This window comes from Mustela nivalis (assembly GCF_964662115.1).
Source record: "Mustela nivalis genome assembly, chromosome: 11".
NCBI lineage: Eukaryota > Metazoa > Chordata > Mammalia > Carnivora > Mustelidae > Mustela > Mustela nivalis.
Window position 1 is genome coordinate 48,561,481 of NC_139030.1, and position 14,019 is coordinate 48,575,499.

Below are 14,019 nucleotides of genomic sequence, written 5' to 3' on the forward strand. Positions count from 1 at the left end.
GGAGATAGTTAAAGGGGTAACATAACAGAGTAAGAAGTGTGGGGTCACTCTCCATTGGTTGGACAGAGAAGGCCTCCCTTTGGAGGTGACATCTGAGCAGGATCCTAGATCACAGAATGGAGACAGAGCTGTAAAGATCTGGAGAAAGAATGTTCCGGGCAGAATGAGCAGCTGCCTACAGAGTGAGGACAAGGCTTGGAATATATGAGGAACTGAAGGAAGTCAGAAAGTGAGGGGTAAAGTTCAAGTGATGGGAACAGAAAGAAGGGCAGGGACAAATCATGTAAGAGTTTATAGAAAAGGAAAGGAGTCGGTACTTTTTTTTTTAAAGATACATTTGTTTATTTTAGAGAGAGAGTGAATGAGCAGGAGGAGGGACAGAGGGAGGGGGAGAGGGGAAGCAAACTCTCTGCTAAGTGGGGACCCCCACAGGTGGTTCAATCTCACGACCCTGAGATCACAACCTGAGCTGAAACCAAGAGCTGGACATTTAACCGACTGAGCCACCCAGGTGCCCCAGAGGTTTGGATTTTATTCTAGGTGTGATGAGGGGCCACTGGAAGCTTTAAACAGGAGAGTGAGATGATCAGAGTTATATTTTTGAAAAGATAGTTTAGCTGTTAGGCTGTAAAAGGCAAGAGTAGAAACAGAATTTCGTTCAGAGGTTCAGGTGAGAGAAGCTGTCAAAGCACCACCCTGCTCTCTGCCTTCATCTTCCCATGGCACTCTCCCTGTGTGCATCTCTAGGTCCAAATGTTTCTTTTCTGTAATGGCAGCGAATGTATTGGATTAGCACCCACCTTGATGACTGCATTTTACCATGATTACTTCTGTAAAGACCTCATTTCTAAATAAAGTTGCATTCTGAAGTGTTGGGTCTTGGACGTGGTGTGGGGGGGACACACAATTTAATATACAACAAGGAGTGAAAAAGATGGAAAACACTATGTTGTTGAGAATGATCACATTAAGAGGGATAAACAGGGGCTCTTGGGTGCCTTAGTTGTTAAGAATCTGCCTTCAGCTCAGGTCATGATCCCAGAGTCCTAGGATCGAGCCCTGCATCAGGCTCCCTGCTCAGCAGGAAGCCTGTTTCTCCCTCTCCTACTCCCCCTGCTTGTGTTCCTTCTCTCGTTGTGTGTGTCTCTCTCTGTCAAATAAATAAAATCTTAAAAAAAAAAAAAGAGGGGTAAATAGATGATGCAGAAGAGAAGAGGAATAACTGCATGATCAAAGTCCTTATCAAAATGAAAGGGGAAGGGATAGAGAGGACAAGTGGAGAGCTGGCCTATAATAAGGGCAGGCATAGTCCAGTCCTTTGGAAGGAAGACAGAAATAGAAAGAGATTTAGTTCATCCATCATTTATTCAGTAAACATAAACTGAATGTCTATTACATGTCAGGTAGGATGGACAAACCAGACAAAAATCCCTGCCATCTTGGAACTTACATTATGGTGGAGGAAGGCAGACAATAAACAAGATAAATAAGTGTATATTGTATATAAAGTAGTGGTAAGTGTTAAGGAGAAAAATAAAACAGGAAATAGGAATATAAAATATTAAGTAGGTTAAAATTTTAGCAAGAAGAGCAGATTGTGATTAAAAGACCTAAAGAAAATGAAGGCGCTAGGTATGGGTATGTTTTAGAGGAAAATATTCCAGATAGAGGGAATAACAAGGCAAGTACACCTGCATAAAACCTGTAGTTAACATCATACTTAACAGTGAAAGACTCAATGCTTTCCCCCCAAGATCAGGAACAAAGCAAGGATGTCTCTCCTCTAACTGCTTCTATTCAACATTATACTGTCCTAGCCAGTGAAATAAGGCAAGACAAATAAATAAAAAGCCTAAGAATGGAAAGAAAAAGAAATGTTCTTATTTATAGACAACATGCCTGTCTATGTAGAAAACCATTAGAAATCTAAAAAAGTAAAAACAAAACTACTGAGTTTAGCAAAGAGAAATAAGGTCAATCCACAAAAATCAACGGTATTTCTGTATACTATCTGGACAACTGAAAACAAACAAACAAAAAATGTAAACTAGCTCCAAAAGTTAAAATACTTTGGTATAAATCTAACAAAACAGGTACAGGATCTGTATGTGAAACAAAATACAGATGACTCTTGAACAACAGGAGTCGAAGTGCCAAACTCCTACATGATCAAAAATCGACAAGTAACTTTTGACTCCCCCAAAACCTACCTACTAATAGCCCACTGTTGACTGGAAGCCTTACCGAATAACATAAATAGTTGATTAACACATATCTTGTATGCTATATATATTATGTACTATATTCTTAACAATCAAGTAAGCTAAAAATGAGAAAATGTTACTAAGAAAATCATAAGAAAAATATGTTTGCGGTACTGTATTATATTTATCAAAAAATCTGCATATAAGTAGATCCATGCAGTTCAAACCTATGTTGTTCAAGGGCCAACTGTACTGATTAAATAAGATTCAAACAAGAAGACATACTGTGTTTGTGGAATGAAAGTCTCAACATAATGAAGATGTCAATTCTTCCAAGACTGGTCTATAAGTTTCATGCAATTCCAAACAAAATCATACCACGATTTTGTATAGATATAGACAAACTACTTTTAAAATTTACATGGATAGGCAAAGGAACTGAAATAGCCAATACAATTTTGAAAGAGAAGAATAAAGTTGGAGGAATCGCACTACCTGTTTTAACTTACTATAAAGCTACAATAGTAAAGACAGTGTGGTATTGATGAAGAATTAAATACTAATATGAATGAAACAGGCCCACACAATATAACCACTGATTTCTGACAAATGCTAAAGCAATTCAATGAAGAAAACACAGTCATTTCAACAGTTTTAGAGCATCTGAACATACTTATGGGAAAGAAAAATAAACTTCAACCTCATACCTCATCAAATATTAACTCAAAATGGATTCTACATCTAAATATAGAATGTAGAAGTATTTATTGAGCATCTACTTACACACTTCGCACAGACAAGTAGGGCCTACCCTGTTCTCCCTAGTCAGTCTTTAACACCCCTGCACAAGTTTTCCTTTCTCATCCTGAAACTCTTCTCTCCAAGAGCATACTCTGACCACCCGGTGTATCAGATTGGCATCAGAAGCCTATCCTTGACTCAGTAGACTGCCATCATTTATCCATCTTGCTTCCTTCTCTCTGCCCTGAGTCCTTCCCTCATGCACTATTCACTTAATTATCTCACTGCCTACCTCTCCTTTTCAGTGCTGTAGACCCTGGCTTACAATGCCTCATTACTCCCAGACTGCTCAATTTTCTCTCCTCTCCATTAAAACAAACAAACAAAGAGGAGAGAAACAAACAAACAAACAAACAAAAAACAAACAAACAAAAACTTTTCAAGGGCACCTGGGTGGCTCAGTTGGTTAAGTGTCTGCCTTTGGCTTAGGTCACAATCCCAGGGTCCTAGGATTGAGCCCCACATGGGGCTCCCTGCTCAGCTGGGAGCCCGCCTCTCTCTCTCTCTCTCACTTTCTCCCTCTACCCCTCCCCACCATGTTCTCCCTCTCTCTCCTGCTCTCAAATAAAATCTTTTAAAAGAATTGAAAAATTAAAAAAACAAAAAAACTCTTCCATGAAGTCTTTGTAATTAAAAGAAATTTTATCCCGTCCTGACATGCATTTCTAAGACTTTTCCTTCTGTTTTTACTTCAATAGACACAATGCTTATATTGTCTCCATTTATTGATTTACATGCCTATTCAGAATTTACATTATTTTGTGCATACTTTATACATTTAGGACACACAATCTTTCGGTGACTATTCGAATTGGGATTTTCTTTTATTCCTTCTAGAAAGCACCTATGCACAACACCATATCTAGACAGACCCTAAATATATAATTATCTACTGACTGAGATACTCTCAAATTAAATAGAAAGAAGCAGACCTCTGTGTGAGTAGGAACTCACCCCTCAGGGCTTCCTGATAAGGTCGGCTCATTAGATCTGCTGTTTCAGGAGGAAGCAAACACTGTCCATGTCTGTGACCCTGGAACCTTGTCATTTAGAGTCAGCTCATCCTACTAGACCATTTTCTGAATTGCCAGCAGGGAGGAGAAGCCATAAGTGGAAAATGAAAACTTCCAGAGATAGTGACCAAAAGGCATCCTCTTCAGAGCTGAATGCTGAATTTGGGGAGTGACAGAATCAGGAATTTCAGTATTAATCATCAAGTATTTCAGCAGTGATGGTGTTAGTCCTTTACAGATATAACATGGGGGCTTGCCTTGCCCCCTCATCCAAATAAAAAGAGGAACCAATGGGAGTCAAGATAAAGAGAACTTACTGCTGATTTCACTTCAAATCAAATTCCAAGGGAACTATCTGGGAAAGCCTGGACAGGAGAAAACAGAGCCAAATTCAGTTCTAGATTCTAAAGCAAAATCAGAGTTAGAGGCTAAGAGAATATTCCCAGAGGGAATATTCTTTCTTTCTTTCTTTCTTTTTTTTTTTCCCCTAGTTTCTTCCAAGTTTCGAACTCCTTTAAAACCCCAAACCCCTACTTGGAAGTCAGAATTCACAATTCAAAGACAGAAATGGATTTTTTAAGTTCCTTTTGAAACATCCTCTTCTCTTTCTTTCCTTGAGCCTTTTGAACTTTTCTCTCATTTATTAGTAGCAAGAGGAACATCCCCCAAACAAGAAAATATGTGATGAAACCTTGTTATAACATCTTTCCTTTTAATGTTTTTCTACCTAGATCGTGCAGTTTGAAAAGTCCCAGCTGAAGGGTTAGAAAGCAATGTTGCTGCCACATCAAATTTTCACCCACGAAACCTTCAGAGAACTTCCTATCAATAGGAAGGATTACAAAGAAAATTTCACCACGTCTGAAGTGGCCCATCTAGAGGCAAGAGAGACTTCCGTTAATTCTGAATCCATACTGCCTGTAGCTGCCTCTGTGTGCCTGATGGCCAGTGAGTTCCCTGGAATAGGAGTGTGTCTGTCAGGCACAGGCATCTCTCTCTCACCACACGCAGCTGCATGCCAGGGGAAGGGGCTGCTGCTAAGGTGGCTACAGAAATTTGGGAGGAGCCCTATTTCCTGGTGACCCTTTGCCTTCTGACTTCACACCCCACATTTTGTTTGTTTGTTCCTTATAAAAAATTTTTTTGTTGAGGTATAATTGACAATGGAATCTATATATTTTTTGATGTTCATGTGTTTTTTTTGTTGTTTTTACTAACATATAATGTATTATTTGTTTCAGGGGTACAGGTCTGTTTTTAACCTTTTTAGGATTTGGGGATGTATAACATGAACAGGAATGTGGATACAGGAAACAGGAAATGGTCAACTGGATTACTCTCTCTGCTTTTATATTACCGTTTCACACAAGACACACAGACGTTAATCCTCTCAGCCTTGTTAAGAGATTAGACAAAGAGAACCAATAATTCTGTTTTATAAACACTAACGAAGGGCTTGTTACCTGCCCAGCAGCCCAGAGACAGGACTGTCAACCAGGAGTTCTTTGATGCCTGCTTCTGAAAACAAGGGCTGCAATAGTCTAGCTACCAGGAAACCTCAATTTAACAGAATGGGAAATCTTAGACAACGGAAGTTTTTCTTTGCATTTTAAGCTCTCCTCTCTATCTCCTGGAAAATAAAAGTGCTATTGTGGGGGCACCTGGGTGGCTCAGTGGGTTAAAGCCTCTGCCTTCAGCTCAGGTCATGATCCCAGGGTCCTGGGATTGAGACCCACATCGGGCTCTCTGCTCAGTGGGGAGCCTGCTTCCTCCTCTCCCTCCACCTGCCTTTCTGCCTACTTGTGATCTCTCTCTGTCAAATAAATAAATAAAAACCTTTTTTAAAAAAGTGCTATTGTGAAACAGAATGAATGTACAGAAAAGTGTGCAAAACAAATGTACAACATAACAGATATTATAAAGCAAAGGTAGATGTGACCACCACAAGGAGCAGGAGCCAGAGCACGGCCAACATCTCATCTCTCAAAGCTAAGGAGTCCAGCAATGGACCTCTTTTCAAAGTCTGGGGCTAACATCCTCCTAAGCATCCCGACTTTGATTTTTTTCCATTCCTCTCTGTAGTTCATCTCCTAAAGAAGTTTGAAAAGTAACTACCCATATCAACGCTCTTTGAACTAGTGACCCATTTAATTTTAATAAAACAAATATTTAAAGGTTTGAAGCAGGGTAAAAATAAAAATAAAAACAGCAAAGAATATGGTTTCTCATGCTCTGAAAATATTGGCATATTCAGGTTTTGAGGGACTTTGCTTCCAGCAAGAATGCTGTGATGAACAGCCCACATCTGCTTTCATAAGAGACACGTGCTGACACAAGTAATTGCAATTTCAGTAAAAACAGCACGAATTATTTCTGTCCAGGAAGGTTTTCACACCTTCAAAGGCTGTAATATTCTAAAACCAAAAAATATAGAATATGGATGTTTTAAAACTTAGAATCTTAATATTCTGTCCTTCAACACTGGATACACAATCTCCTTAGAACTGATTTTGGAGGCAAATATCATCATAAGGACATAAACACTAGACAGAAAGTGAAGGAAAGGAAAGTTACTGTTGCTTTAGGGCAAAGCCATTTTATCTTTATCTCCTTGCTGCCTAGATGGTGTCTTATTATTAGAAGCTGTTCTATAAATGTTGATTGAAGGGATTTGTTTATGAATAATTTCAGAAAAAGAAAAAAGAATTATGCTTATTAGTTTTGATGTGTTTTGTGGCTTCTAAATTGTACTCAAAATGTGGAGAAAATAAAGCTTAGGATTTCAAAAGGAAATTATTATACACAATGCATGACTCAGGAGTACAAGGAAGCTTATTAGGAAAACATTTGTTTCCAGTCTTCTTTTTTACTTTTATTTCCTTCAGGAGGTATGGAATGCAGTTTGAAGGCAAGATTCACAAAGTTACAAGATAGGAGGAAAGCTCTTTCAGGAAAAAAAAAAAAGAAGAAGAAGAAGAAAGAAAAAGCAGAGGCTATCTCTTTGTTCCTGGTTCTTCTTAGGCGATCAAGGGCAAACATAAGGCTTGCCAGCAGAGCCTGACTTCTTGCATCACGCCACCTAGTGGCCCAGGCTGCGAAATTGTTTTTATTTTGCCAATGGCTGAAAAACTGGAAATTCCAGAGTTGTTAACAGATTTGACAGATCGTTACTCATATTTATGAGAGAGTATAAATGCCAACTGACAAGTCATTTGGATAGATTTCACTTCAAAGTATACGTATTAGGGGTATTAGTGATGGCTGTATCTTTGCCCCTGCATGTAAGTTTCCTGATAAGACCTAAGTGTCTGGTGAGGGAGCCCTGCTCACATCTGGCCCACTCTGAAACAAGTATTTGTAATTTCAGCAAAAACAAAAGAAACCACTTCTGTCCAATAAAATCCTCCCACCTTCAAAGGCTGTAATACATTAAAACCAAAAATAAGTGTTTTACAATTTAGAAGCTTGATTACCACCCTGAACTCTAACGTAGGATGCACCATCTCTTTTTTTCTTTTTCTTTTTTAAAATTTTTTATTTTTTATAAACATGTAATACATTTCTATACCCAGGGTTTATTTTTTAAAAAAACATTTTATTTATTTATTTGACAGAGAGAGAGATCACAAGTAGGCAGAGAGGCAGGCAGAGAGAGAGGGGGAAGCAGGCTCCCTGATGAGCAGAGAGCCCGATGTGGGGCTCAATCCCAGGACCCTGAGATCATGACCCAAGGGCAGAGGCTTTAACCCACTGAGCCCCCAAGCGCCCCGGCACCATCTCTTTAGAACCAAGGTTTGAGGGTAAAGTTCTTCATAAGGAGATAATGAATCAAGTCCTGGCTCTGCCCAAGGGAGGTATGGAAAGAAAGGCAGAGGCAGCTTTCTCATGGGCACCCTACTATTTTTGTTTAAAGGAGCATGTTTGAAGAAAGTTAAGAACTGTTTTCAACTTTCTTTCCAAGTAAAGATGATGCAAAGGTTGTGGACTGCGGCTTTTTTCTTAGCCAAGCTTTTCATTCCTCTGCTTGTTGCTAAAAATCAGACCTGGCAGCCACTCCCTTTTAACATACAAAGGCCCCAAACTAGACATGGTGCCAATGACTTCAAGAGGGACATGGGAAGAAAGAAAAGGAAATAATGAACAATGACAAAGAGGCTTCTCCTCCTACTTTGTTTCCAGACCCACAGCTGTTTCCAGACAGACCCTCAGAACATAATGTCCTTGAGAGGAAAGCTGTGAGAAGGCCTAGTGGGCTGCCCAGCCAAAGGCAGCAGATCCCAGGTAAATCAAAGGAACTTGACCAAATGGGAAAGTATTTGGCAAAACAGCAAAGACAGGGAAGTTCTGTTCTTTGGCCCTAGTTTCCTGCTTCCCATCATAAGAACTGAATGAGAAGCTAAACAGAAGTCATTAAGCAGGAGGTGGCTGTGAGTGGCCGGGCATGCAGGCCAGTGATGGACCTATGCTAGGTTGGTTAGGAGAGTGGGGGGTGGGGTCACTGACTGGGGAGTGAATTGGGCCAGGTGACCTCTGAGAGCCCACAACTGGGTGACCTTTGGATTCCCCACATTCCCTTCACTTAGAATCATACATGAACAGAAATAATCTTCCCAAAAATTCTAGGTCAACTGAGACCACCCTAGAGTGCTTAGCATGAATGAATGATAACATGTGGTTTTATAAATGGAAGAATGAAAAGAGGCAAGCAGAGAAAATGAGAAGTCTAAGAGTTAACGTTAAAAAAGTGTGTGTGTGTGTACATAGCACATATACACTGATGCTGTGCGATTACACTGCAAAAGAAACAATAACTTTCCTTTTCTTGAAGTTAGTTTAATGGACTTTTACCCCTGCTTAAAGTTCCAAACGGTAGTAGTGCAGCCCTGGCCGAATTTCAACACAGACAAGGAAATGCCAGCAGTGCCTATGGAAGCGTCAGACCCAGGGAGGTCAGGGGGCTCCATGTACCTGTTTTGGTCAAAGGAATTGAGAAGAGTTGCTGCAGAAGCTGGTTTTCTGACGTTCTCAGAACCACAACCACATCAGCAGGGAGCGTGTCTCTGTTTTTCTCCAGAACCCCAGAAGCATCATACAATACCTGCAACAGAAACGGCAAATAGCAAACTAGCCAGTGTCGTGCACTGTCGGTGACATCGGCAAGCTGTCTGAGGTCAGTCACTCATCCACCCATTTAGAGATTTTATCTTGACTTTATCATGACACAGCCATGCTTGTAAATCCAGACCATGAGATAAGGAGGAAAAAACTGTAATTTCTGACAAGCCAATTTATCTTAACTTCTCATTCAGGTGTGCTTTGAAGAAAAGGGGCATAACAAAGATATATCCTGTGAGAATAACTATGAAAACAGATTGGGCACTATGTGCATAAAACACCTATCCCCATTTTACTGGTGGGCAGAGACTCAGCGAGAAACTGAATGACAGACTGTGGTCACACATCTCACAAGTGGCAGGCAGGCTTCCAAACCCAGGCAGTTTGGGCTCCCTGCTCATAATCACCAGACTGTTGTAGCTCCCCAAGGTACTCACTGCACGTGAGTGACTGCTCAGGGATGCGGAGCCATTTTCAGCTCTTACAACAGAAGGGATCCAGGTCACAGAAATTTTAAGGAACACTCCAGAGAAATAATGAATTCAGGAAAGGACACGAAGCCCAGAAAGAAAACAATCCTTTCCCATCCTCCCTTAAAATCAAGAAAGAAGAGAGAGAAGGGGAAGATGGGTGAATAGGAAATTGGAGTAAAAGGTCACAGAGACAGACGGGCAGGTGCGAGGAAGAGGACAGGAACGGGGGCAGGGCTCAGGATAGATTCAGGTATCCCAGACATGGAGGATGTTAATATATGGTCAGACATCAGTGCTACAGTGAATAGGTTGCAATTTCTAACAAAGATCCAAAATATACTCTATGCACTATGTGGAAAGAAAAACAATTCTCTTTACTTATATTAGAACTGCCTTTCAGCCAACCTCCAGTCAGATAAAATTCATTTCAATACCATTATATGAATATAAAAAATAATTTCAATAAATCTTACTATTGAATCAATAATATAATCCAAAGCATCTTTTGTTGAACTGCTACCCTTTTTTTGGACCCAGGTCCTCAGCACACCCCACGAGAACAAATTAGCCATAATTCCAATGACTCCTCTGAGAGTAACTCGAGCAATGAGTTGTTGGCTGCAGAACCAGAGAATTTCCCAAATTAGTCACTTTATGCTTCCTCTGCTTCAGAAACTTGAAATGAGACTGAGGCATAAATAATGAAAGGTGGAAATTTTGGTTAGTGTTAAAAAAGCGTAACATCTGGATGATGAAGGGAATTTTCTTCCTTTCTGTCTAGACATTTTTGGTGCCCTGTAGACACAGAAAGTGCTAAAAACCAAGCCCCACTGTGATATTAACCCTCCTCTTTTCCCTGCACACTTCCCAGTGACTTCAGAATGTGCACATTCAGGCTAAGCACTGGGAACGCGACACCACATTTTCCCTCTGGAGAGCTGTCACTTCTAGGTCAAAGCTCAGGTGAGAAGCAGAAGGCAGCACCGCAGCCAGCCCAGCAAGAAATGGCTTTTGGCTAGGGGCGACTTTTTGAAAGCAGAACCATGGAGAAAGTTTGGGAATTATGATTATGTGTTCTTAAAGAACTGAAAGGAGAAGGAAGTTGGCAAGCAATTTTGTGAGCAGTATAGACAGGCTAATAGGGACACTTACCCCATGTCCAGTTCAGGTTTACTGACACAGACACACACTGGCCTCACCTTCCCAGCGTAGTGCAGAATGCCAAAGCACAACTCCACTCCCTTAGGCCTCCAGAAGTACTGGCTTCGTAGATTATCTTCAAATTTATCTGTGTGGATTGTCATGTTTACAAGTTACAATGAGAACTGTCAGCTCCTTCAAACAAAGAAGTGCTCCTTGAGCCAGGAGTGACCCAGAATAAGGGATATTCAGGGCAACCTGAGGTTATCACTGTATGTACAACGATGGAGAAAAAGGACACAGGCTTACAGTCAAGTCTTTGCTTAGTTGTTTCATGTTGTCTTAAGTGTCAGGTTATGCCCTAAGACCTCTTGTTCTAAGAACTCCTAGCATGGACACTGATGACACCAAAACTCTGGTCAATTAGCTTTAGAACCATGAAGATATCCCATGGAAGTCAAGCCAACCTGGCATGAACTTATTGTGGCAACTTCTGATGATTTTATAGGTAAAAGAAAACCACCAAGTGTGACAATTTCAATGCCTAGAAGGGAATCTCTCCCACCAATCAATTTTCTATCTGGCAAAAAGGCTTGGAGCTTTCTATTCCTCCCTCAATATATAATTTTTGCTATTGTTGTAACTCAGGGTCTACTCTGTGTGAGGAGCTGTGCTAAGTACTGAAGGGATGCAAAGACTGGTGCTTTGTTGCCCAAAACATCTCACAATCTCAGTGTGGGATGAGATTGTGTGGAACACCAATGATTAGAGGAACGGGGATAAAATGTAGAGGGCCTTTTAAATGTCAGGAGGAGGTGTCTTATCAGCATCCTACAGACAACAGTAACTTAATGAAAAGGAGGTTTTAGAAAGACTAAATTAGCTGGGATGTTTAGGGTAGAGTGGGTAAGTATGAATCTAGAGGCCAAAAGACCAGAAGAGTCTTCTATACAAACCTGGACTAGACAAGGATGGGTCCAAGCAGATACATGACAGAAGGGTATGAAAAGGACAAGAAGCAAGTATTGATTATAGGAAATAAGGGAGAAGAAGGTATAAAAATGATATTGGCAGCAACAGGACAGTGAGGAGGGCTTGGTGATGGGTTTGCCTTAAAACACAAATCTATGAGGACATCTGCTGAAGATATCAATTCATTAAAAACAGGCTCTATACTTGCACAACCTAGTGGGAGGGCCAGAATACCAAGTCAAAATACCAATGAAACAAGTTCTCTCCTGAGTGTATTATGCCTTTTCCAAGAGACACTTACCAACTAGGGTCTGATCAGTTGCTTGGGGAAATTGACTTTCCTCATCCAAAAGCGCAAGCAGTCCCAGGGGTTTTTGGAGGAACATGTCCAGGAGTGGGCGATTGTCCTCATACACCACAGGTGTAACATCAATGCCTTCATTCTGATATTCCATCTGGAGGAACACAGACTGTGAGTCTCTCCAGCCTGAAACTGGCCTATGTAGCACCAGGCTGCTTCGGTGTGCACTTCTGTGTTTGGCAATGCTGACTGTATGTGGGAAATAGGCTGTCTTAGGACTGTAGTAAAAGGCTCTTCTGCATACCCCACTGTTGAAGCTTTGGGTATAAGTCTGGCCTACAGGCAGCCTGTGGCAGACAGCTGAAGCAGCAAAAGAAGGGACAGTGCTGTCTCCCAAACACCAACTCAGTTAGTCATAATTTAGAAACTGACATGGAATAGAAGGGCAACTGAAAAAAAAATTATTTTGGTGATAAATATGGCTTAAACCAGGAAGAAAGCAGACTTTAATTTTCTGTAAAGCATTCTATAATGGAATCATCTCGGACTGAAAAACTAGAAAACTCCAGATTTCCCAGGGAATAAATACAAGGAGCTGAGTGAAAAGAGGTTGAGTTTTGTGCAGGGTAGGAACGGAGAGGAGAGTGATAGAGCTCTATCCAGTTCCACTGATAAATCCAATACTGATATTTTTACTCTATGTCTTGTGTTTATGTAATCACAGTGCAGTGTGCGTGTCTTCGCTCCTAAAGCAAAGGGTTCAGTCAGAATATTTCATTGTTGAACTACTCCATACAGGACAAAGTTTTGGGTTGTGGTAGAAACTGGGGTGGAGGGGAAGTCCTCCTAGCCTTTGGGCACATGAGCTTCACACTCTGTTTTATTTACCATTAACCTCATAAGGGAAAGATTTTCATTTGGAGAAAACCAAGAACATAGCTTACGCTTCCCTGGAGCCACTCCCCCTCCCAAGTCCCTGGAGCCACTCCCCCTCCCAAGTCACTGTGGGATCTGGTGTGCAGGAGATGGGGGGTGGAGAAGGCCTCTTTGGGAGTTAGGAAACACAAGAATCTGTGCCCTGAATTCAAGTCCATCCTGTGTCATTCTGGACACAACATAGATGCTTTTAGTCAAATAAAGTAGAAGAAAATGTAGCATTTTGGACAATGTGCATGAAATAGTTTGGAAGCAATATTTAAATAACTGGCTTGTCACCAGCTCCACTCAAGAGAGAAAATGTGACTTTCCACAGAAATCAAGACTTTTTCTCTGGCAAATTTCCGCTATTTATTTTGACAGACTGTCTCACCAGTGTTTTTTCCTTAGAATCTTTTACCTGTCAGCCTAACAGGGTTTCTGCTTCAAATTGTGGGCAGCCTGGAGACACCTTCCCCATCAGGTTTAATTACTTTCAGAGTTCACTGTTACCTGCTCAAGAGCAAAAACGTGCTGGTTGAAATAGTACTGGATTTGCTCATTGGCGATGTTTATGCAGAGCTGTTCAAATGAATTTCTCTGAAAGTTCTCGAATCCAAAAATATCCAAGATCCCCATATTAATACCATCATCTGCACTACTGCATGAGAGAGAAGAAAAACGCTTTTTAGGGGAGGAAACATTCATCTCAAGATGATGAAAATGTATGGGCCCATGCGCTTACCAACTTACAGAACCATCTGTGGAAAGCAGCATTCAGCTGACTCTAAGGGAAGAAACAGTTTGTCTTACACCAGTCCTTCCTACAGTTTTTCAACAGTATTTCCAACTTTTTTTTTTTTTTTTTTAAAGCGGTAGAGTCCTTTAAAATCTCATTCAGAAGCTCCTTATAGAGATTAGGGAGGAACCACTCGGTTGGAAGGGGCTAGAACTGCTGCCCACTCATTCTTCGACCTTCCCACCCATTGGACTTAATTGGAAGAATACTCTAGAATTTGATGTTGTTAATTCTTCCACAACATAGAAACCACTAATGCTTAGGAAACAAAAGGTAGTAGGAGCAG

At 40.8% G+C, this 14,019-nt stretch overlaps 1 protein-coding gene across 1 annotated transcript in view; it reads right to left on the reverse strand.

The window, feature by feature from the left end:
* Positions 1–13,577, reverse strand: part of MYO3B (myosin IIIB) — a 201,112-nt gene extending 187,535 nt beyond the window's left edge. The window contains exons 1-4 of the mRNA XM_082689208.1: positions 13,448–13,577; positions 12,020–12,173; positions 10,806–10,894; positions 8,987–9,116 (exon numbers count right to left, since the gene is read on the reverse strand). Coding sequence (XP_082545334.1) covers positions 8,987–9,116; positions 10,806–10,894; positions 12,020–12,173; positions 13,448–13,573 — 499 coding nt within the window. The 5' untranslated portion in view covers positions 13,574–13,577. The remainder of the gene's footprint in view (positions 1–8,986; positions 9,117–10,805; positions 10,895–12,019; positions 12,174–13,447) is intronic.
* Positions 13,578–14,019: the final 442 nt, after the last annotated feature.